This window comes from Filicampus tigris, chromosome 1 (genome assembly GCF_054856515.1).
Source record: "Filicampus tigris isolate MCC_2025a chromosome 1, RoL_Ftig_1.0, whole genome shotgun sequence".
NCBI lineage: Eukaryota > Metazoa > Chordata > Actinopteri > Syngnathiformes > Syngnathidae > Filicampus > Filicampus tigris.
In genome coordinates, this window is record NC_141217.1 from 5,254,179 (window position 1) to 5,279,942 (window position 25,764).

A 25,764-nucleotide genomic window follows, 5' to 3' on the forward strand; every position below is an offset into this window, starting at 1 on the left:
AATCATGACATACTGTTGTCATCTCCTCCAGAGTTGCTGCAGTGGACCATGTTGAAGATAGATCTCCTTGAATCCACTAGGAGGCGATAGTAGCCTGCTGTAAGACAGGCCAGGTTCATTGCGTCACTTGACTCCATGATGAGTGTGATGGGCTTTTAGAGGGCATCGTTTGGGAAAGAATGAACAAAAAAGGAGAAACAAAACCAAAACAAATGATTAAAAACATGTGATTTGCACAGAAGTTAGCTTTTAGGCTGACACTGCTCACCCGGACATCCAGAACATGCAGCTCCAACCGGACATTGTTTTGATCCTCGGTGAGGATTTCGATTCGGTTCACGTGGCTGAAGTCAGCCAAGAGGGCCACTAGGTTGGTCCGGGCATTGATGACATGACTGATACCATAACGAGGACCCACTAACAACGTCACCTCGGTTTGTTTCTCACCTTGCTGCAAAAAGTTGAGTGAGTGGAAGTAGATTCAAATGGCCAGACTGTCTTCCTTGAGCAAAAATACCAATTCAAGCTTAGATCTGAACGATACAAAACTTACCAAAAGTATTGATTTAAACTCTCTTCCGCCATAAAGTTGGAGCTCACTGAGGTACCTTAGGTAATGCACCTTGGCCTGCAAAGCAGTCAGCTGCAAAGAAAGGGAATGTTTATAACTACAAACTCAGGTGCTGCATTTTCTTATAGCACAAGGTTAAACAAACCTTCCATCATCGATTGTCAAGGGATTTAAAATGTACTTCTCCGTAACGAGTTTGCCCTGTCAAACAATTGAATTGAATTGAGGGCGGCACGGTGGTGGACTGGTTAGCATGTCCGCCTCACAGTTCAGAGATCGAGAGTTCGATCCCGGCTCCGGCTTCCCTGTGTGGAGTTTGCATGTTCTCCCCGTGCCTGCGTGGGTTTTCTCCGGGTACTCCGGTTTCCTCCCACATTCCAAAAACATGCATGGTAGGTTGATTGGACACTCTAAATTGCCAATAGGTGTGATTGTGAGTGTGGATGTATGTGTGTCTCTGTGTGCCCTGCGATTGGCTGACAACCGGTTCAGGGTGTCCCCCGCCTACTGCCCGAAGACAGCTGTGATAGGTTCCAGCACGCCCGCGGCCCGCGACCCTTGTGAGGACAAGCGGTATAGATATTGGATCGATGGGAGACATTTTACAGAGTAGCGCACAGTGTATAACACACATTATCGTTGTGACTGCATGATGTTTGTGCAGTTTAACAAAGATGCACATTTGATGACAGCCTAATTTGCCCAAAGATGGTGGCTGAGTGATTAAAGACTACATTATTAAGGAGCCCCATGCAGCTGACCGTGTTTTTTTAAATTTTTATTAATCGTCTGGCTCTTCATCCACCTATTTTCCATCATACATCCTATTCACAGTGATAGGGTCGCAGAAGCCTCTCCTGGCTGAATTGGGATGAGGGGTGGGTATCACTACACAATCATAGGACTGACAAATAGCAACATGCAACTGTTCATACTTAGTTTCACAACTCAATAAATTATATATATGTTTTGGGGTTGTATGAGGAAGTCAGAGTACTTGGAGAGAACCTACAAAAGCACAGAGGGATCATGCAATTCTAGGCCTATACAATCTGGTTTGGCTCAAGACCAAGGCCAACACAGATTCAGACCCAGTACCATCTTAATTAGGTAGCAGTATCAACCCTTAACTGACCGTGCACCCCACTCCTGTCAGTCAGTGTTGATACACTCAAAGTAGAAACGGACATGATTGTGTTGTACTTACATTTTGGTGCATGAAGCATTTCTTTTTTCCTTTTCTTTTTTTATTGCTGAACTGAAAGTTCATTTGCCAGCAGAGAGGGACACATTTATTTTAACAGTCTTGGATCGCTTGCTTTTGTCTGCATCAGTTAAAATATTCATATTCACAAAAAAATAAGTGATAAGAGAAAAATCTCCCCATAGTTTGAACACACCCTTCAAAATTTAAAGTGATTTTGGAGAAAGTAGTAGCAAGACATGAGCACCTGTTATAAATGCGCAGGCAGATAAAAGTATGGCCGTTGAGCAGCATTTTACTTAGAATGCTTCGTTCGTCAAGCTACTTGCATTAGCATTTAAGGTGGAGCCCAACAAATGTGACTTAATTTGACATGGGTGAGAACCTTTACAAGGGTGAGTGTAGACGCTGGTCTATTTTCAGCCACCGTGTCAGAAAACAAAAGGACAGTGAGTTTGTGCGCGTGTGTCAGAAGATTGCTAACAAGGGCAGAGAACAAAAAGAGAGGCTGTTACTTTTTTCCCAGGAGGCACGAGGTTCTGGTTGGTTTTCAGGATGTGCGTCAGAGCTTTTTTGATGTTTTTCTCCTTCGTGCTGGTCAACACAGCAGGAGGCAGGAACAGCGACAGGCCCCACTCCTTTCTGTTGAGGGGAGATATACTTTCACCAAAAGGCACCTTTGGAGCAAGATACTTCTACTGGACTCAATAAGACACCATGCACATGAGCAGAAACATACAGTAAATACCCTGCCGAAAAATGGTGCTAACCAGCATAACCAGAATATGCTGGTATTGTGTTTCCGTGCTGGTCTTGCTGGTGAACAGCAAGATAAAAGACAAAAACAAGCAAACAGGATATACTAAGTGGTGAGCACCTAGGACTAGGTTTGTTTGTTTCTTTGTTTGTTTTGGCAGGGAGCTAATGTTATGTGTGTCCAAATATTTACTTTGTAAATGGACAATAAATGTAAATGGACAATACACAAAAACATGATTTTGAATGTGAGAATGGTGGCAGATTCACACAGCTATAGTGCAACCAAAATGGTTTAAAGCTCGGAGGCTGATAGTTTCGTCGTTACTAAATGAAATACAATAAATCAATTACAAGTCTTTAAATAATAAAATGTGGCATACTTACATACATGAAGTTTTAGTATAGTGTGTGTTTCTGCTTCCTCATACCTCCTCCCCTAGCCACTTATCTCATTTTCTATACTCGTTTGCTGTTTCATCAGCTACCTTTTTTAGCTTTGACCTACTCAGACTGGCTCTTTTTGTCTGCCTTTTGGGCCCAGCTGTCTCTGCCTCATCTACTTGACAATATATTGTGACAGTTATTTATGGGCAATGATCATTTCATCACTAGATAAAAGCACATACTAAGTGTCTGATCAGATTATGCCGATGACATGCCCTATTATGCTAAGAACTCCCCCAGGCCATCTAATTACACATAAATATACAGGGATTGCTATGATTTGCAGTGATGCATTACAGTCCTCTATTAATTCTGTACTCTGTCCCTCCCTATTTTCTGTCTCTCTTTCTCAAACCAATAGAGACAGATTGCCGCCTTACACGGAGTCCTGGTTATGTTTAACATTTCTTCTTTAGACATGACTTTCTCCTTTCTTCTACCCCTAGCAAAGAGCCTCTTCATGTTAGGTTCTCTTGTGTCTCCATAGGGAAAATGCCTTGTACGGCGTTGCATATTTAGTTATGAAAGTTAACTTCAGTTCAACTATTGCTTTGATGTTGTGGCACTGTATCAGCAGCATACACAATTTCTGATGAAATGACATGCTCTTAATTACATGATTAGACACAAAATGTTTCCCCAATCACTTGTTAGAAATAACAAAGAGCTACATATGTAATGTTAGCAATCACAAGACACACACACTCACTTACTGGATATATTTTAGCGAGACCTTCTGGCTTTGCTTGGTTGTCAAGGTGAGGATATACATTTGCAATGCTGCCAGTCGCAGCACTGCGTCATACTTGAGTTCTGAGCCGAACCGCTCCAGCACCACATCATTGCAACTCTATCAGAGGAGCAAGGAAGCAGAGTGTATTCAAAGTCTTACAAGGAAAGGTCCATTCAACTAATTAATTGTACTCCACAGGGAATCATGTATTAATTAATTAATCTGAGTAATCTAGTGGGGAAGCAGTATTATTATTCACTAAAAGGCATTGGTAAAACTTGACAGATAATGCCCCTTTTAAAGATGGCTGAACAAATATTACCTAGGCTAAGGTGCATTATCAGCTACCCCTGGATTCCTGTAAGGAGTAAGAATGATGTCAAAATCTCTCACCTGCACATAGAGGTATTCAAATGCCACAGCATCTCTCCGCAGCAGCTCCACTGGGTCACGGGGCATGAAGCTGATTCGAAAGAAACACTTCATCCTATCACAGCCAGGCTTGCGAGTCACCTAAAGAGTGAATCAGAAGGGTGAAGGGAGGTCGGGTGGGGGTTGTTGCAGGTCGGTTGGGGTGGGAAGAGGAGGTGGAAAAAGATCAATGTGGTGGCAGAGACTGAGCAAAAGTTGCAATGACTATTAGACTGGGAATGAGTGAGGAAATAGGTGTTTCGTGAAGGTGAGTTTCATGCACTTCTCAAATATGGCCAAATGTAGTTACTACACCCTCTTGAAAAGAAAAATGTTCTTCACCAAGCAGTCCAACCCTGCCCTCCCAATGAACTTGGCTACACTGACTACGTTTACAAGCATACAATATTTGGTTAAAGGGAAATCAACCCCAAAATATTTTTTTCAAGAATGTGTTTTCCCAGCAGGCCCACTAGTTGAAACACGGTATTCTGATTAATATTACGTTTGTGGAATATGAGTTCAGCAGCAAAAGTCACCGCTTTTTAGCCATTTTGTCACTTCTGTCGACTGAAAATGACATCACAACTGCTCGGCGCTCAGGTAACAATCAATCACGGCTGAGCTTCAGAAAACAGTTCAGCCATGAGCCCTGAGCAGTTGTCAGTCAACAGAAGTGACAAAATGGTCGACCCCAGAGATGGCTAACTCTTGTTCCACAATGCAATATTTATCAGAATGCCTTATTTCAACTAGTGGGCTTGCATAGAATATGTTCTTGAAAGAAATATGTTTGGGTTAACGTCCCTTTAAGGTCCAAATTCCGGTTTCTGAAACATTTGCAATAGCCCGTTTACATGCTTGAGCTGACAGCAGCTGTGTCCAAATTCGCAGGCTGGATCCTCCGAAGGCCGCATTTATTTACGCATGACGTGACTTCGGTGCGACCCAACTGCACGTGATGTACACCCTAACACATATACTGTATATGTGTGTCTATATACAAACTGTGTCATTTTCACCGTAGACACAGAAAATAATGTGAAAACGCCACAGGGAAATCAATTTATTAAAGTTAGGCTCGTTGCAGGCTGCGGCGAGGAAGCGGGATGCACATACTAGGACTCAAACACCCAATATTCCAAACCAATAGAGGTGACTACTGTTTTATGCATCTCCCATAATGCATTGCCGGCGGACATATTGAAAGGTTACATGGATACGTCTGTGGTACACGTTCATTGTTGTTGACAGTTCTTCAAGTGATAATGCCGACTACATGTGCTATTATTAACTGCTACAGTTAAAAAGAGTTTTTATCCATCCATCCATCATCCAATCCGCTTATCCTCACAAGGTTCGTGGGGAGTGCAGCAGCCTATCCCAGCTGTCTTCGGGCAGTAGGCGGGGACACCCCGAATTGGTTGCCAGCCAATCGCAGGGCACACAAAGACAAACAACCACTTGCACTCACAATCACACCTAGCGACAATTTAGAGTCCAATCGACCTACCAAGCATGTTTTGGGAATATGGGAGGAAACCGGAGTACCCGGAGAACTCCACACAGGGAGGACGGAGCCGGGATCTAACCCACGACCTCTGAACTGTGAGGCGGACGTGCTAACCAGTCGACCACCCAGAGTTTTTATCAACTTCAATAATTTGTTGACAGGTGGATAGCAGCAGAAGCGAAAAGTGAACGACGAAGGCGAGCATGGATTGCAGTGATCAACAGGTCAAACATGCGGTCTTATAAACCCCGTCACGTTTTTTCGGATCATTTCATTTCAGGTGAGCTTTTAAGCATGGAAACCCAGACTTCCTCCTTCTCAGCAGATAGATAGATAGATAGATAGATAGATAGATAGATAGATAGATAGATAGATAGATAGATAGATAGATAGATAGATAGATAGATAGATAGATAGATAAAGGGGTCTAAACTGTTAAACTGTTACTATAAACTCGTAAACATAGACATTGTCCAAGTATCTTGACAAGATGAACAGAACTAATGGTGCTTGCATGCTGGCATGTGTGTGTGTGTGTGTCCATATGTCAGTGTGTGCACGCGTGTGTACATGTCTCCATGTGTCCTGACTTCTCATCTGAATGATGAGGTGTGAATATTAAAATATTAGAATGTATCTGAGTGAGTGTGAATGAGCGAGCAGGGGTGCGTGTGCGCTTGTGTGTGTGTGTGTGAGAGAGAGAAAGAGAGAGAGAGAGAGAGAGAGAGAGAGAGAGAGAGAGAGAGAGTGTGCATGTATGCATGTATTGGGCAGGAAGGTGCAATGTGAGCTGTTGCCTCCGCTGCTGATAAAAGACACTTGAGTTCAAGTGTGTTGCTTTGAATACTGAGCAAGATCAGCCTTAAAAGTGCAAAGAGAGAGAGAAAGATAGTATTAGGGGAAAAACACTCAGCGACTCAAGCAGGATATTTGACCTGAGCAAGCATCTCTTGTTCATGCAGCAAAAGCAGTCTGTTTCCGGAGCCTTCCAGCCTCTCCTCCAACATGAGGGAGAAATGTTCGATGCATTTGATGGATAGTTTCTCTTGCAGGGTCAGGATCACATCCTGGAATAAGCACACATCCAGATCAGTCTTATTTTCTGCGATAGTTCATTATGCATAGTAGCATACAACAAGCAATCAATGACTTACTGCAGCAGTCCCCAAACCTTTTGGGATCACAAATTGCCTTCTTGCAAAGACATGTTTTGATAGTTGATTTGTGGCTAAGATTGGCATGTTTCCCATTATTAGAGACTTTGGTCAGAGATGTGAGGGGAGAGTGAAATGAGGCTACATTCAAATCTTGCTAGCAGTTTGAAAACTACAAACTCTCCCTTTAACCCAAAACATATTTTTTCAAGTATATTTTCTATACAAGCCCACTAGTTGAAACAAGGCATTCTGATAAATATTGTATTTGTATAAGAGTCAATCCACCCGTTTTAGCCATCTCTGGCGGTGGCCATTTTGTCACTTCTGTCAACTGAAAATGACATCACAATTTCTCTAGGCTTAGGTAATGACCAATCACGGCTGACCTGTTTTCTGAAGCTGAGCCGTGATTGGTCATTACCTGAGCCTTGAGCAGTTGTAATGTCATTTTCAGTCGACAGAAGTGACAAAATGGCCGCCCTCTGACATGGCTAAAAACGGGTGGATTTTGCTGCTTAACTCATATTCCACAAACGAAATATTAATGAGAATGAGTGTTTCAACTAGTAGACCTGCTGGGAAAATATCCTCGAAAAAAATGTGTTTGGGTTGACTTTCCTCTTTAAGTAGGATTGCTGATATTGATTTCTTAAATATGTAGGCTCTTCTTCCATCTTCTGTTTCATTATTTGTAGTGATGCAAAATATTATTTTTCATTTTTCATCTTTTTTAAGAAAATACTTTATTTTTGAATGGCTTGTCAAATGTAAACTTTAGCCATAAATTGGTGTACAAAAAAAATCTTTCAAAATATTTTCAGACCAAAATTCATTTGACTCATGCACCCACTTCAACCTAAAATTTCAAAAATAATTGCCCCGATATTTTGGATTTAAGCCTTTTCTATACAGTGAGAGCCTATGAGGAAATGGCTTTGAGGCGATATATTTCCTATTTTCAGACCAAAATTCATGACCATCTGTACTCATGCCCACTCGAACCTCTGCAAATATCAAAACGATTGCCCTAATTTGGGGAGTTTTATGTACATGAAGCCTTTTCTCTATAGTGAACTGCTTTGAGGAAAAGGCTTAACGTATATGAAATCCCAAATATTGGGGTGATGGCTCATTTTGATATTTTCAGACCAAAATGAATGTGCACTTCTCTATCCACGCCCACTTCAACCTCTAATTCTGTGTATGAATGGCAAGAGGTGGATACACACATTGAGTGTACCTTTGCCATCTAAGTGAACAGCATTCATTTGTTATGCCTGCCACTATATGTGCTGCATAGGCAGAAAAAAAAACAAAAAATAAGGTAAATAATAATACAATAACAATAATAGTAATTAATAATAATGCTGTTAACACACACTATCACTCACTTTCAACCCAACTATACAAGACATCAATGACTTTTCTAAGAGTCAACATGTGCTGCACTGAACCAAACATTGTTGTGGAGCACTCTGTGCAATTCTTTAACTCTGAATCTCCTATTGCATGCATGCACGAGTGTGGTCGGCTTCTCCGTATGTGTGGTGTGCAACACAAAGTGTACATGGCAACGTGAGTTGAATTTGCCCTTGAGGGACTGCAATGAGTACGGAAAACAAAAATTCACTCTCAGGAGTCACCACAGTGAGTCACTTGCAGTGTAAAACAAATGCCTTTTAGATACTTTCTTGCAATTGAGAGAAAACAGACGCTGCAGAAACATCTTATTTCATGAGCGTATGAATGAACACACCTTGATGGAGGTACTGCTGTCAAAGCGGAAAGACTTGGTCTGCCCATTCTCCAGGTAGACCTTCAGGACATTTGGCATGAACAAAAGAGAGTTGTCCTTCACTGGGTTCTGCAAAGTGACAATACGAAGACGTTTCTTTCGTGCAGGTCCATGAGGTTAAATTAGTGATTGAATTAGATCATACATGAAATGTGTGTCTGTGTGTAATGCTTATGTGTGTGCGTGTGTCAGAACTCACTGGAACCTGGCCGTTTATGATGACCTCCTCGGCAAAGCGCACTTTGACTGGATTGGACTTGAGCATGGCTTTTTTAGCTGCACTGATGAACGCCGATTTAGGGGACTAGGGGCAAACGTCCAAGAAAAGAGCGAGTGGAAAAAGAGGGGATGAAGTACAGACAGAGGGAGGGAAGAGGTGGTGCAGAAAAGTATAAACTCAAGCCAAATAAAAACAGTTCATGGTGCACACTTGATGATTGATGACAATGTCTGCATTCCAGAAATGTTGTGGTGTTAACGAAAAGAAGCAGATGCACTCACGGGATACGGTTGCACAACAGTCAATAGAATGGATTCTTTGCAGCTCCTGAAGCAGGAAAGACAGCAAATCACCAAAGAAGAGCGCAGAAAAAAGAGCATGTGAACATTTAGGCTGGGAATGGACACCAGAGGACACAAAGACAGACTCATTAGATTGTCATAGCCAAATACCCCTAACGTTTTGTCAATACTGTATACTATATATATCTCTCTCTTTCTTTGGCAAGCCAACCACCTGACAAACTGAACTACTGTTCATTCTTAGAGTGCCTCCAATGTTCCTCCAGCCACCTGACAAGATCGATGACTCGTTCTCTTGGAGCCGAACTGACAGGTTCATCATTGATCATGATGATCTCATCACCTGGCAAGAGCTTCCCCTCTGATGGGCCACCTGCAACACAAAACACATACGCACACACACGCACACACGCACACCCACACGGAACAATGAATCAGGTCGAATTTCTCTTGCAAAATAGTGAGCTGTGCATAAACAAATGAGGCGCTATGTAGGTGTCGTGTATAAATGCATTGCATTGTTTTTTTTATTGGTCACTGGGCCTACAGCTCTAAATAAACCATTCATTAGTTCAGTTTTAGAATGTGGTGATGATTGATTATTTGGATGCTTAATCACTGCTTATGTGTGCTTGTTTATGACATTTGGCAGTAATTTGACATTTAAGCAATCAACAAAAATATCAACATTCCCTTACTGCTATGAAAAAGTACGTGAGGAGAAAGAAACAAAATGTATTGGCCACTGCAGCGGGTAGTTTTTGAGGAGATCACTCTTACAAACCTGGTGTGACCGAGCGGACCACCACCGGCTTCTCGCTGCCTGCCACAAAGCCAAAACCCAGGACGGGGTCACGCCTCATCTCCACCAAGCGGGGCACAGGCGGGAGTCCATCCAGATGAACCTCCTCCAGGGAGCTGCTCTGCGACACTTGGCTTGGAAGATGACGGAGAGCAGAAACAGAAAATACTAGCCTGACGGATGGAACACCATTGTACAGGATGTGGCATCTCTATCTGCCTCCCTTGCCACCTTGCTTCCTTCCTTCACTTTTTTCTCCTTTTACATCACCCCCACCACCCTTATTTCATTATCACATATGTCTGTATTGTACACACAACGGTGAAATCGTAAACTAAATCTGCCTGTAATGAAGCATGTTCCAATCTGTGATCTTCCCATTCTCATCAGGGTCGGAGAGGGTTTAATCCAACCAGAGGGCAGAACAAGTCGCTCGGTTAAAGGAAGGCTGAATTCCAAAGGTTGAATAGTTAATGACATTTGGTTACATGCCACAGTCTGACATGGCCAGGACATTTGAGAAAAAGCAGAGTGAATTAATTGAGCAATTCTGAGCATATACCACATAATTTCTTAATATGACACAAGTCTTGGCATGACCTTTAAACACATTTTTTGGGGGGGATACCTTTAAATGAATATTTGACTCCAAATTTGTCATCCATCATTAACATCATTTTTTTTCTAAACCGCTTGATCTTATTTGAGTTGAGCAAGAGCCTATCCAGCTGAATGGGTGAGAAACAGGCTAAACAAACCAGCATGTAAACACAAGAAGTTTGGAGTGGTGCTTCGCACAACGCGTGGTGTGGTTGCCACGTCTGCCCAAATTGAGAAGTTCAGAGTCTGAATCTCAGGTCAGACCATCTTTTTCAGTACCAGCTGGGATAGGCCCTCCTCGACCCTCATGAAGAGAAGCTGTACTGAAAATAGATGGATGGAGTTGGTGAAAGTCGTTGGTCGTTTCAGGTGAGCTGGTATCAGAGTACTGAACTTTCAGGATATTTCCAGCCCTCCATGGTAAAAATACCATCTTTAGAAATTCAACTAGTTTTGCCTGCAGCAATAGACAGCACACGGCTATTTTTGCTCATAAACCACTATTACAGATTTGCCAAACTCCAAGTATGGCTGTTGAAACGAGCACAAACATTGCAGACCCACTTGATTCAGTTCATGGTTGAGGTGAGAAAAGTCGCTTCATCTGTTAAACACTGCAAAGAATACTCTGCATATTCTGGTTCTACTTACTTGGTGAAGCAGTTCTGGCTCTCCCTGTTGCAGTTCATGCTGTCCCAGCTGTATGGAGGACCCTGCAGTCCCCCCCAAGAGCCTGGGGGTGGCCAGCCTGATGTCTTGTTTTTGTGACTGCAATGCAAAGTCAGGGAGATCAGGAACATTTCAAACACATCGCAGACTTTGCCATTAAATGAAGAACTGTATTCAGAAAGCAGAAAGTAGTTGATAAGCATGTCATTGTTGAATGGTTTGACTCTGCTGCTTGGTCAAACGTTTCCCAGGAAGCCAGATAAACAAGGTTAGAGCAAATTAACCTAACAATGTAATGTTGGATTGTATGAGAGCGGGGAAAGGGAGGTGGCTAGGGAAAGTTGTCTTCTTGAATGATCTCAGCAACAATGATCCTTGGTAAACTGAGCAGGAGAAATACAGTTACCCGTCACTAGCACGACTTCAAAGTAGCCAGAGCAAGCTGCTGCTGCAGTGAACATACAACGCTATTTCGTTCCACAGCTCAAGGTACAAAAACACATTTCTTAAAACACTTTAAGTACATACTAGATAAGTATGTCATTGCCATACGAATCCAGGCGGCTAAGTCCCACATTGTGTCGACGATGGGATGGATGCATCTGTTAGTCATGTGATCGATCGTCTGTAGGGGGTTAAAAATGCACTTGTCCAGAGGTTGGAAGTGTAGCAAAATTCTCTCGTGTCAGTCATCTCTGTGAAGAACTAAAAGAGGCGGAAAGCCATGCATTCACAGTTGCAGCAACCGTGTTGACTTTGCATCCATGGTTTCCGTCATCCAAAAGACATCAGATCCGCTGCCACTTTCAAACCCCCAGAGTTGGAAGCTCAGAACAAACGGAGGCTACTGTGTTATCGGGTGCGAGGATCCGACTGCTGATCAACATTCGTCTGTCATTGTGCGGCTGTGAGCAGCTGTGCTCCAAACTGAACCGAACTGCCATGGCCTCGCCTCCTTTATCCCATAATCCCCCTTTCATCAAAGGGAAAACAAATCCAAGTGTGTGTACGTGCGTGTGTGTGTATGAGACAGAGGGAAAATGAGAGCCCGTGAGTGTGTGTATATGTATGTACGTGTGCACTTGCGCATCTGTGCATCAGTGTCTATGTGGAGTAAGAGGATTTTCAGAATGCAATGCTGTGGATGGGACAGTCACAGCAACTCTGAGTACCTCACAACAGATCTGAAAGAACGGTCTCTTAAAGTTTACCTGTACATCAATGTTTAGTATATTTCACTGTCAAAATGAGGTTCCGTTGGACTCTTATGCATGTTGAGTCTATGGTGTCAATCAACATTTGGACATCAAATGCCACCAGAGATTCAATTAAGGTCATCAACATCATGCAGGGGCACAGGCGTACAACTTAAATTTTGGTTTGGAAAAAAAAAAAAAAAAAAGGTCAGAGAAGAATAACAAAAAATGGAAGACGCAAAGGAATTCTGAAGAAACCTTTGAATTTGATGTCTGAAAACAACATCTAGTGGAAGAACTGGAGACAGGATCCAATGGGGAAACATATTCTCAACCTTATGTGCCAAATGAGGATTAGGAAAATTGTTATGATGTAATGAAAGTACAATCTTCAGCAATGTACCACAAAGGGCTCATTACTGGAAGTACATTATATGTATGTACTATATATGAATTCATCCAGCCAGCTTTTGTCTTCTACTTATCCATGGTCAGGTTACAGAGGCACTAGCTTTAGCTTGGAAGCCCTGACTTGCCTCTCCCCAGCCATTTTTTCCAGCTCTTCCGGGGGTTCCCGAGGCATTCCCAGGAGAAATCGTCTCTCCGGCGTGTTCTGGGTTATCCCCAGAGCCTCCTTCCAGTGGGGCATGCCCAGAACACACCACCAGAAAGGAGTTCAGGAGGCATCCTAAACAGATGCCCCGAACCACCTCATCTGGCTGCTTGGGGCCGTGGCTCTATTATGACCCCCTGCCGGATAAACGAGCTTCTTAACCTATCTTAAAAAGAGAGCCCGGACACCCTGCGGAGGAGAAACTCATTTCTTAAACTCAAACTCAGAATCCCATCCCTGACCCAGAGATGATATAAAGTATGTGTATTCATGTACAAGTACTGTATGTGTGTGTGTGTGTATATATACACATGTATATATATTTAAAAAAAAAAATATATATATATATATATATATATATATATATATATATATATATATATATATATATATATATACTATATACTGTATATGTATGGCGGCATGGTGGCCGATTGGTTAGCATGTCCACCTACAGTTTAGAGGTCATGGGTTCGATCCCGGGGACGGCCTCCCTGTGTGGAGTTTGCATGTTCTCCCCGTGCCTGAGTGGGTTTTCTCCGGGTACTCCGGTTTCCTCCCACATTCCAAAAACATGCATGGTAAGTTGATTGGACTCTCCAAATTGCCCCTAGGTGTGATTGTGAGTGCGGATGTTTGTCTCTGTGTGCCCTGCGATTGGCTGGCAACCAATTCGGGGTGTCCCCCGCCTACTGCCCGAAGACAGCTGGAATAGGCTCGAGCACGCCCGCGACCCTTGTGAGGATAAGCGGTATTGATAATGGATGGATATATATGTGTAAGTATATATTTTGTCCATGCCATGACATGACGATGCAGGTCTGTGATTAAATGAAAAGTAGCAGAGAAAGAACTGAAAAATGCAAACAAAACATGCAAGTCAATTGGGAGACAGCAAGGAAAGCAGTATTCACAAGTTTGCTTTGCGGTTATGTCAGTACATAATTAGATTCCCGATTGCTCATTGTCACGCTGAAATGACATCTGTGTGATTGATTGCTAATGTCTTTGCCTTCATAGTCTGCCATTAAAGATATCGATCATCTATCTTCTTTAGCTGCTTTAAGAAGTGGAATACAGTGATGAATTACAGCAGTTGCCGAGTGCAGTCAGCATGAGACACACAAGGCTCTTCTGTTCATTTTTACAGTGGATTTCATAATTAGCATTTATAAATCAAGTAGGCAACACAAATCATTCTTAGTTACCATCATTTCTGGACTACAGAGCATACCTGATTTAAAGCCACAGCAGCTAAATTTACCCATAAAAAATATACTGTATGTACATGCAGTATTTTAGCTGTTTCACTTTGTCAGCTGTCTCCACTTTATAACACATGATATTTACAAAGAAAGACGTCACGCAGATGGACCTTTTAAAAACGTTTAATTACCTTAAGCATTGGGAAACACTTTTTTTCCCCCAAACATTGCGGAACACGCCTAGCTAACAGTAGCCTCCCAGAAAAGTCATTGATCTCTCTCTTCGTTTTCCTCTTCTGGCACACTAAAGACACCAAAGTCTGCTTCTTCAGTGTCGGAATAGAACAGTTCAGAATTCCTCTGTTTCATTCGTTCGCTTTCCTGTCACGAGATGGGTTCACCGATGAGCTTGTGCAGCCCTCTTCAACACATACCAGTCCAGCTTTTTGAAATCCGTTGGTAATTGTGGATTGTTTTATAGTGATCCACTAGCAAAGTTCAGCATAAGTTGCTCTTCAAATGCGGTCAGTTTTGGTCAAGGATTTATGGCCGCGAGTCATTCACTCCTCCCGCCAAACTCAGAGTGCCACTTTAAACGTACTATTCATACTGATGTCGAGTGACTGCAAGTATTTTGTTGTGCCCCGAGGAATCACAGCAGGAATTGAGTTTGTTCTCTTGATGGAGTCTTTTACAGATTCTGTTATATGGGCACTGGTGCTGTCCAAAACAAGCAATGCTTCTTTGTGTGAAAAAAATTCACCCGGTCGCTTGGCATAACACTCTGCCTGATCTGCACGGTGAAAACACCTCGACCCTGTGCTCTTTGTAAGTTTACCCAGCCTTCTAGATCGTTTTCAAGGTCTGAGCGTCTACTTTTGTTACCCCTGAAAGCTCTTTTTTTTTGTAGTCTTTCTGTATTCTTAACGCTCTTGTTTCCAGCGTCCCACCGTTGACTCATTTATGCCTACTTTACGTACAGCAGCTCTATTACCTTTTTGAACAGTGATATCAATTGCTTTCAGTTCGGAAGCAGCATCAAAGGCTTTTCATTTGAGTAAGGCTTTGAATATAAAGCGTGAATATTGTGACATTTTTTTCAATCAAGGTCATCTGGCGGGCCAGTGAGCCAATTGTGGCCCGCGGGCCGCATTTTGCCTCCCACTGTTGTAGACTATTTATATCCACTGCTATTGGACAGAGTGACAAAATCATATAAAGTCTTTCACTGTCGAAATATTTCTGCATGTAACTGTATCATTTGCCTGGCAGAATAACATGTTTGAGCAAGGCTTGTGAATGATTACTTGACTAATTCTATTTTGGACCCTGATACAGAATTATTATTGAATGAGACATACTGTTACACACTTTCCTTTTGTTCGCCCGTCACCATCTCTTCTTGTTCTGCTGCACCATCATCATGTCTTCATGAATGAAACATTGGAGGACGCTGTTAAAAGTTCCATTTGAGTGTTCCCACTTTATATAGCTTTGCTACATGCCAACAACGTGTTTTGGCTTTTAGTGGATTTATCACACAAAAGCAAGTGAGTATATTTCTCTGTGTACTTAGCCGACATGCACTCACACAGATGCACCAATTTTCTTGTTAACATTCATTCATGCATGGTGTGCATTTGTTGGGATGAAAAGATTGAAGTAACAACCGCAGAAAAACAGAATACCGGTATGTGCACATGTTTTTCAGCTCAATTTGCAAGAGGCTTTGTAAACTCACACCACATAATAAAAAACATGCGTTTTTAAGCGCAGAATTAGCTCAAGAGCTGTGCAAAGCTTTAAGAGTAAGACAGATATTAACCTTCGTCCTCATGACCTCATCACAATCACATTTGCATAAGAATTCTTACTGTCAAGTACTACTTTTATTGAGGCATCATAAAATATAACAAATCCCACTCAAGCATCTGGAAATAGCAGACTCGTATTTCACCAATTTACAGTCCGTCACCTTCCTGTTAAGCAAATGCCTCACAATTTTATGGCTGCACTGTGTTATCAAGCCTTAAATCAACTCTGACTATCCACACGTGAAATGTCGATCTTTTGCATCCACGCAAAAGACGCACTACAGGGACACACCTCTATCATCACTCAATTAAAATAGTTAGAGGTGGGGTTGGTCCTCTCAATTAACCTCTCTCAATTTTATTCAGGGGTTAAGAAGCTTTTCCTCACGCACACATTACATTCGGAAAACAAGATTCTGCACTGAGGGACGTGTTCAGCACCATGGACAGATCCATGCTCACCGCTGCTTTCCCAGTCAATGCAGTGAACCGCCATTTTCGCCCTGCCTGACACGTACACGCACACACACACACGCGCACACAAATTAGACAGGTTCCATTTGTGTCGGCTACATCAAACATCAGGTCTATGTGTACCTGTTACAGAATGCTGCCGACAATGTAAGCCAGGCATGAATCTGTACTCTGACCGTCATGTAAAATCCACGGAAATTGGTGAGTTGCTGTAGATTCCATGTGCGTATAACAACGTCGCTGGCAACCTTTGGATAATCAATTTCTGACAACGTATTGCTTGGTTTGAAACCATGCTGCCTATACGTTTTTCCTAATGACTAGAATTGACAGGATCGGCATGAGTGATGAAAGGGAAACATGAAGCAAAGATCAATAATTTGCAGGGCCCTCACAATCCAATGGGACGGTACGATTCATTATATGGATGGATAGCTTAACGCGGCATATCTTAGCTCTTCAGGTAATTTGCTAGCCATCCATGTCTTGTGCCCGACACCATTTGTGTCACAGGTAAGCTGGAACCAAGCCAAGCTGACTTTGTGCTCCTCCTAGGACAATCGCAAGGCACGAATAGATAAACAAATGTTCACACTCACATTCCTACTTTGAATATTTAGTCAATTAACCTAACGTGTTAGGTGTTAGGATTCTGGAGGAAAATCCACTCAAGCACAGGTAGAACATGTCAATTCCACGCAAGATCTGAATCCAGAGCCTAAAAGTGGTCGAGCGGCGGAGGCTTGCGAGTGTTTGTGCACGGCCCGAATGTTGTTTTTTTTCATCAGGGTGCGTTCAAGACTGCAAAAAGTTGCAAAGACATTCGCCAGACATTCTCAAACAGTTTTAATGGTCGCAAAACATTTTTGTTATCGCGAAGAAGTTTTGAACATGTTCAAAATTTGGTTTCAGCAAGAAACACTTGAAAAGCGCAACGGTGAGAGGCGCTCTTTGTTTATTAGTTGGTTAGTCATCAAGATTTTGCAAAAGCTTCACATGTCAATTTCCATGACACTTTGTGGAGGGATAGTACAACAGTTAAGCAAGGAATTCATGAAAATTTACATGCAAAGCGAGTCATTTATTCACAGTGCATGTCTCCACACTAAAGGCCATTCATTGCCATTTACTGTACTGCTACATTACTGTCACGGTATACACAGCTGATTGCACAAACTCACTACAATGTACTTTAACAATTCAACCAAGTAACCAAATCCCTGCACATGCATACGTGTGCATAATGTACTGTGTGAAAGTTTATGGATGAGTACATGCTGCACTTCAGTATTCCATGGTGATATTTGGAGCAGAAGTAACTGCTCAACAAGGCTTGCGGTATATGCCGATATCAGCAAACAGCATATAACCAAACATCCTGTTTTACAGTTATCTTTAGTTGAAGGAAATATCGTTGGGGCTAGAATGAGGACTTCATGCATGTATGCTACAGTACGTACTGTAGTTTTTTTTTTCCAAGTCAGCTATATATGACCAATCAAAAGAATTAAACAGAATTTTGCTGCTAGCCCTATGCGTTCTTGGCATCTGTGTACAGCAGGCTAGCAATCATACTTGCACATGCCTGGGGCAGAAATCCCCTCATCTTCACTTCTGTTAGAATTCTGCTTTCTTTTATTATCGTGTCAAATTGTGAGGAGATTTTGGAAATGAGGAAATTTGTTGGTTGCTTTTCTCTGCCCAAATTATTTTTTTTAAATATAGGAATTAAACCCTTGCCATAAAAAGGACTTATAGCTAACTCAATAATAATTCCGTCGTTGAAATAAATAAAAACACGGCCTCGTGACTGGCAAGGCTACGTTGGATCAATTTGTCTCTGTTTGAAGTGTAGGAGACTTTAGAAAAGATGTATATTTTCCCCACGTTCTTACATTCTACCCAACTTTATTGTGTGTAGTAAACCCCAGCTTCAGTAATCAATTATTGAGTGTGCACTTACTTAAGTGGCGTTAACGGTACTGCTGCATGAATTCCTGCAACATCTTGGCATGCAGGTCATGGCCAAATCTGTCTGAATTTTTAATGCATTTCATGAACATTGATTCAGTGACTTAAAAATACATCTTTTTGAAGGTCAACGCACCACAATGAAACATGGCCTCTTTTCACTGAGCAAATAGAAGCTTTGTTTCTTGAGAGTAATAATTCCTGATGGTTTCAATTTGTCACCATGTGATGCGCTATGGGAAAAGATTGTTTCTGTCAAAAAGAAACTAAGGCAAATGGCCATGCATTACACAGCCTCCAATGGTGACATACGGCCTGTAACAGCTCTTTGCCTCTCATCTCCAGTCGTCCGGCAAATTGTTTGATTTGCAGAAAATAACGTCATTTGAGAATCAAAGAGTTGTTCAGAAGATGATCCGTTTGTTTTCATGAAGTAGAGACCATGGGAGTAGGCTCATGCTGTACCTTAAAGACGCATAAAGGGTTTGGACAATGGCTCACATTTTGTCTCGTCAAAGGCAAGAAAACACGTAAAGCATGCCTCCCCAGTAACACATGACTGGGTTTATGGACATACATACCAGAATGTTGACAGACATGACAATTAAGGGCCCATTTTTAATTAATGTGCTTTGAAAATAATAGTTAAAAAATGTTGTGAAAAGCATGCACCTCAAAATGTGCTTAGGTTTAAGAGATGAATCTCAGAGAGCAGAACCAAAGAAGCATATGAGAACTCTTTTTAAACACAACTTATTCTAGAAGAAAGAATCTTTTGTTGTTTTTGGGCACTGCCCACAGGGTCCTGGATGTTAAAGATAAACTGCACACATCAGGTTCAACCACTGGTAGAAAAATCCAAACACATAAGCCACAGGGGTTCTGACTTACTTGATTTTGGAAATTACTCTAATTACTTTCGTTGGTTGAATGGTTCTGTGTATAATGGAAGTCTACACTCAGAGAGTTAGCAGCATGCAGTGGCATAGAGCAGAGGGAAATCTGGCACACGTTACCCTAATCTGCTATTCAGTGCACAAACAAGGCCTGCTGGCCTGGCTCTGCTGCCAAATGCCAACAAGCTCCAGTCAAGCTTCTTCCACAGCAAACGCCAGCGTGACCTTTTGGCTTTTGATGAGTGGGTTCATGATTTGACAGTGGATCCACACAACCAATGACAAACTAAGAGAGGAGGAGCGCACGCCAGTCCTGCTTGTTACCTTGGTTATCACTCGAGTGATACGCGACAAACATAAAGAAGCGACAACTCGTCATTAAAGTTTCAAGACAGAATTTGGCTTGTGTGCCATATGCAAACACTAGGCACACAAAAAAAAAAATCACAAAAGCCATCTGGAAATCAAGTAATTGCCAACAATACCACTTCTCTTTTGGTATCTTTATGCTGTTATTTCTCAATCTGTCGAGAAATAATGGGGCCAGATGGGTCGGAATTTGTATGACAAGCATGATGGCAAAGCAATGGGATGTGAAACTCTTGGAAATTAGAGGCCAAGCACCGAAAATGTGAGACTTTGCAATGAGCAGCCTCACTGATGTGGGGACACGCAATTATTATGCAAACGCAACTGTGCGCATGATATACAGGATAAAACCACAACAAGATGGGATTGCTTGTTTGCGTCTCTCGTCATTGCACTTGTGATTCTCTCTTTGGGCCTACTATTTTGCTGCAATTTAGGAAGCAGTTGGCACAATGAATCTGGTTTTGACAGTAAAAAAAGCCGGTGGCTGTTGCCTCACGTCACAAGAGGGATGAATCACGGTTGACTCTGCTCTGTCTCTGTTGCATTTACATGTCCTCCCGGAGCTTGTGTGAGTTTTATCCAAGTATCTGACATTCTCCCACAGTACAAAAAAACAAAAGCGTTGCCTGATTCTGTGTGTCAGCCCTGTGACTAACTGGTCATCAACTCAAGGTGTACATCGATGGTGAAAAACAAAATTTAGTGGTTTGAATGGTTTTATTATTCAAATTAAATTGAAGTTTCTATTTTTTTTTCTGTGTGTGTAGTTTAAAACATTGAGCCTCTTCCTCAATCAATACTTATACACAGCACATTTTGCACTGGGCAAAGGTGAGCAATATGCCTTTACAAACCTGCAATCAATGAGGAAATTAAACTTACACAGGTTAACAATTTCAAGATGAATTACACTTTACCTATTTTTTAAGAAATATTCTTTTTAATTCCTCTGTGTAAATAATGTACTGGATTGGTGAAGAAAACCCATTAAAATGTTGAATATGTATATGTGTAAATTTTTTATTTATTTATATATAACATCAAGCAATTGTAAAACTGACATGGAGAATTGGAGACACATTGCTATTATTTTTTCTCAATCATGTCACTGAAAATCCTCAAACATACACTGATGAGTGCTGTGAATGCGTAAATTGATTTAAGAGCAAATGAGTTCATGTGAAATACTGCTCAAGGAGGCCCAATGTCTCTAAATGCACACCCAGCATAACAGCATACTATAAAATGAACTGAAATGGAGCCCAAGATGGTGATGGTTACTCAACAGTAGGATTGCACTTGTTCCTGCTTGACACATTACCATAAGTTGCTTGGTAACTACATTGCAACAGTTATAGGAAAGTTCCTTGGAGGTATGATGAGCGATTAAAAAACTATGTGCATGTGAAAAATGACTTTTGGCTCCAAAACCAAAGACATACTTACCCAGAGGACTTTTGCACTTTTGAAAATCCAAACCTATCCATGTGCTACTACTACCTATGCAATACGTCCCAAAAATCAGATGCGCCACATTCTGATGCTAAAAACTGCATCCAAATCCCTCCCTACATGTAAAATAATCCACTTTCAACCAGGATCCATGTCCTTGGTCAACAAAAGCCTCAGGGAACAAGAAGAGCTCTTGTAGCAGCTTTGACAAACTCAGAAGATCGAAGATGCTGAATTTGCCTTTCTGTGCGCTGAACATCCAAATTCCCAGTCTTGCCGTTCATTTTTTAGTGAGGAAGGAGAGTCCCGTCTCTCTGAGCCATGTCTGCTGCATCGCACCTTGCATGGGCTGCAGTGAGCCTGTGTAACTGCTCTCCATCTCAGGCTATGAGGAGGTGCAGCAAGTAGGGAGGAGGGAGTGCACTAGAGTGGACGAGGGATGGGACACAGCAAAGAGGGAGGAAGCGAGGGACAGAAGGAGGCAGTGCACAGAATTGAACGCATGATGGATGCTTTCTGGCTCAAGCTTCTCTTACCGGTTGTGCTGAGCTACAAGACCCTTTGGAGGCCAGAGAGGGAAGCAGCTGAAGGAGGCTGTGAGATGAAGGAATGAACATGAAAGATGGCCGGGGGGGGGTAAATGAAACGCAATCAAACGCTTGGTAAGACAACGATTCAGTCAGGGAGCCATGAAAAGAGTGGCGGTGGGCACAGCAATGGATGACTTTTGGGGTTTGAGCTTGTAAGGCATCACTTGACCCAAGCAAGTGTCCATTTTGTCTTTGATGGACGTCTTTGACAATTTACAATCAAGTGAAAGCAAAAGTGACTTCAGCTTTTTCAATTGTGAACAAGCCAAAACATTTTTTTCAAGAACATGTTCTATGCAACCCCACTAGTGTAAACTTGATATTCTGAATAATATTGTATTTGTGGAATGTGAATTAAGCAGCAAAATCCACACGTTTTTAGCCATCTCAGGGGGCGGCCATTTTGTCACTTGCTGTCGAGCGAAAATGACATGAATTAAAATGAAAATGAATTACAGTTGCTCAGGGCTTAGGTAACAGCCAATCACGGCTCACCATCAGAAGACAGGTGAACCGTGATTCGCTCGTTATAACGAGTGAAGGTTAAAAAAGTTATAGCTTCAAAGCCACACACCCTCCCCGTCTCACACACACACACACACACATGCATGCACACACACACATTCATAATTTTGATACAATGACAATGATACGTGATGTCAACCAGGAAAAATCCGTTTTTATTTTTTATTCCCGGTGACAAGTTTAGAAGATGATACTGTATTGCTATTATGGTGTTTAAAGATGAAGTCAACTTAAACATATTTTTTTTCCAGAATATGTCCTATGCAGCCCCACTAGTTGAAATAGGGCATTCTGATTAAAATTGCATTTGTGGAAAATAAGTTAAGCAGAAAAATGCACCCACTTTTAGCAATCTCGGGAGGCAGCCATTTTGTCACTTCTGAGTGTTATCTTGGCCGCCCCCTGAGCTAGCTAAAAACAGGTGGATTTCTCATATTCCACAAACGCAATATTAATCAGATTGCCGTGTTTAGACTAGTGGGCCTGCATAGAACATGTTATGGAAAATGTTGTGTTTGGGTTGACTTCCCCTTTAAATAGTGAAGCTATGGGTGATTTGAGACTGGAATTAGTGAAGTATTTACCTAAATTGCAGGCATAGTGCTAGCCTACTAGCTCCCCCCATACCAAGCATCATCATCATGTCATCTTCCAAACCGCTTATCCTATACAGGGTCACGGGGAGTTGCTGGAGCCTATCCCAGCCGTCAACGGGCGAAGGCAGACTACACCCCGAACTGGTCGCCTGCCAGTCACAGGGCACACACCGACACTGTCACTGAGCGGGAATCGATCCCACGGTGCCCGCACACAACTCAGGCGTGTGTACCACTACACTATCAGTGACCCATACCAAGCAGTTGGGGTCATTTTGACAGCTCATATAATTCTTTTTAAAGGCTATTTAAAATGAATAAGCCCTCTAGTGAATATAATACAAATCAGTCACCATCAATTTCCTTCGAGTCACTTTTGAAATTGACCACTTTAAAACCAATATGCATCCAGTGGCCTGTGTCATTTACAGAGCTGGACAATCCGTCCCTGGGCCGCACCAGTCGGACCCTCCGGCCCGGTGGGATGTCCATTTTTGGGGCGGGGGGGTTGTGGGTGACAATTTTTAAAAAATGGCTGGACTAAGCATGGCCGGAAGTTGATTTTAGTCCGGCCCACTAATCGGCCCTCATGCGTTTGATGTGGTCGTGAGGCGGCCAAATTTCATCTCAGCCTACTCAATGAAAGGCTTCTTTTTAGGGTTCTTTCTACTCCCGCGTTGGTGGGGGTCGGAACGGGGCGGTGGGTGATAATTTTTACGAATAAGGGCGTGGGGTCGCGGCCGGAAGGGTACCCAGGTCAAGGGTGGAGGGTCGCGACCGGACCGGCAAAATAGGGTCAAGTGCCCAGCTCTGGTCATTTACTTGTTGGCCAACAAAACGGCAGTCCCTTAATCTATATTGTGAACAGCTATCCATGGGAAAGATTGTTTGGCTAACTGGTTTGAGAGCAGAACTCGACTGGGGCGTCTCTCTCCCAGTATTAAAAATGTAATTCTACAAAATAATACACATTTTTAAAATGAGGTGTCTTATATCTATATAACTAAATTATCAAATTAACTTGAATTGAATTCGATACTGAGCGGCACGGTGGTCGACTGGTTAGCACATCCGCCTCACAGTTCAGAGGTCGTGGGTTCGATCCCGGCTCCGGCCTCCCTGTGTGGAGTTTGCATGTTCTCCCCGTGCCTGCGTGGGTTTTCTCCGGGCACTCCGGTTTCCTCCCACATTCCAAAAACATGCATGGTAAGTTGATTGGATACTCTAAATTGCCCCTAGGTGTGATTGTGAGTGCGGATGTTTGTCTCTGTGTGCCCTGCGATTGGCTGGCAACCAGTTCAGGGTGTCCCCCGCCTACTGCCCAAAGACAGCTGGGATAGGCTCCAGCACGCCCCGCGACCCTTGTGAGGAGAAGCGGTACAGATAATGGATGGATGGATGGATGAATTCGATACTCAGCCATTGTTGCTACTGCACACGTGCAAGGATGTTAGAGTTATGTGATGGCACAAAACAATTATATCAAGGCTTTCAATTGGCCCAGAGCTATGATAGAGATGAGTAATTGATTTGGTATGTAAATTAATTCGCGGATCCCCAAGATACTGCTGGCATAGCCATGAGGGTGCAGGAACCCCATTTGGGAACCACTGCATGACGTACCGTACCACTGCTGCTTGTACCTGAACGCATGCCACAGAGTGTTACAGTTATTGTTGTACCCTTTGACAAGAACGTTGGTTTACGGTCAAACACAGGACCCCCTACAGGGTCTACAAACTTCAGTATCAAGCTAAACATGCCTTCCCCTGCTCCCGTTGACTTGATCCTCTAATATTCAAACATTCCCATTCTTTGCCTTAAAAAATATGTTTTTGGCTAACTGGCTGTTACGCGTGTTAAGAAAATGGAATATACAAGTCTGATTTATTATAATATATAAAAAAAAGAGCATTTTTACCAAACCAAAATAAATAAACTTTTGTGGTTTCTCAAATAGAAAAATCAATCGTGTGATTACATGCATGTGTAGTAGTTTAAATCACAAGGGGCTGAACTGGAAAACACCCAGGCTTGATTAATAATCTCTTAGCAATCACTATAGTACACAAAATGTACTGCAGACAACTTGAGAACACGCCTCCTATGCATTTTTTCACCACATGAACACAGCATTTGTAAAATCATGCATGCTGCAACAGGAGCATTGAGGCCACACCAGTGCATATAGTCAAAGTGAATATGGAATATTAAAGAATTTGGTATTTTAAATGAAATAACCTTATTAAAGTACTTTTCACAAATGTTTTTTCATTAATAAAACATGTTTAACTTAGAGTGCAGTACTTCCCAAAGTGGGAGTGTCATGCAAAAGTTTCCATAAATATACTTGAAATTTCACTATTATGTTCACTAGTTTTGCAAACGGCACAATTTTTAATAGAATTCTTAAATTAGATTGTGCAGGTGTCCGTAATACTGTTGCCAGTATGTGCATAACGGTCTTCCTATATGACCTGCATTCCACTTCCACGGAGGCAGGAATCCTTTCAACTCCCAGTTGAGTTCAGAGGTTTTGACAATGAAGCATTTATGTGCTGAGTTGGCAAAAATAAAAGTTAACCTTGGCCCTGAGGACATTTACTGTATGCTGATGAAAGGCATTATATGTGTCTCCTACTTAATCTAAAAAGAAGGTCACCATCAGGCCTGGAGAAACGGTTCTTTAAAGTGGAAGTCAACCCAAACATATTTTTTTACAGAATATGTTCTACCCAGGCCCACTAGTTGAAATAGGGCATTCTGATTAATATTGCGTTTGTGGAATATAAGTTATGCAGCAAAATGCACCCACTTTCAGACATCTCAGGGGGCGCCCATTTTTGTCATTTCTGTCGACTGAAAATGACATCAAAGTTG

At 42.2% G+C, this 25,764-nt stretch overlaps 1 protein-coding gene across 4 annotated transcripts in view; it reads right to left on the bottom strand.

Annotated features, from left to right (window-relative positions):
• LOC147152578 (FERM and PDZ domain-containing protein 4-like) overlaps positions 1 to 25,764 on the bottom strand; it is a 58,809-nt gene that overhangs the window by 5,401 nt on the left and 27,644 nt on the right. For 2 of the 4 annotated variants that reach the window (XM_086048660.1, XM_086048641.1), the window contains exons 2-14: positions 11,163 to 11,279; positions 9,894 to 10,045; positions 9,380 to 9,482; positions 9,089 to 9,134; positions 8,787 to 8,891; positions 8,549 to 8,656; positions 6,571 to 6,702; positions 4,105 to 4,224; positions 3,692 to 3,828; positions 2,291 to 2,417; positions 554 to 643; positions 269 to 451; positions 14 to 152 (exon numbers count right to left, since the gene is read on the bottom strand). In XM_086048660.1, coding sequence (XP_085904786.1) covers positions 14 to 152; positions 269 to 451; positions 554 to 643; positions 2,291 to 2,417; positions 3,692 to 3,828; positions 4,105 to 4,224; positions 6,571 to 6,702; positions 8,549 to 8,656; positions 8,787 to 8,891; positions 9,089 to 9,134; positions 9,380 to 9,482; positions 9,894 to 10,045; positions 11,163 to 11,279 — 1,559 coding nt within the window. Of the gene's footprint in view, positions 1 to 13; positions 153 to 268; positions 452 to 553; positions 644 to 2,290; positions 2,418 to 3,691; positions 3,829 to 4,104; positions 4,225 to 6,570; positions 6,703 to 8,548; positions 8,657 to 8,786; positions 8,892 to 9,088; positions 9,135 to 9,379; positions 9,483 to 9,893; positions 10,046 to 11,162; positions 11,280 to 11,708; positions 12,052 to 21,167; positions 21,544 to 25,764 lie in introns of those variants that run through there. The other 2 variants (XM_086048650.1, XM_086048633.1) reach the window with 2 other exon arrangements.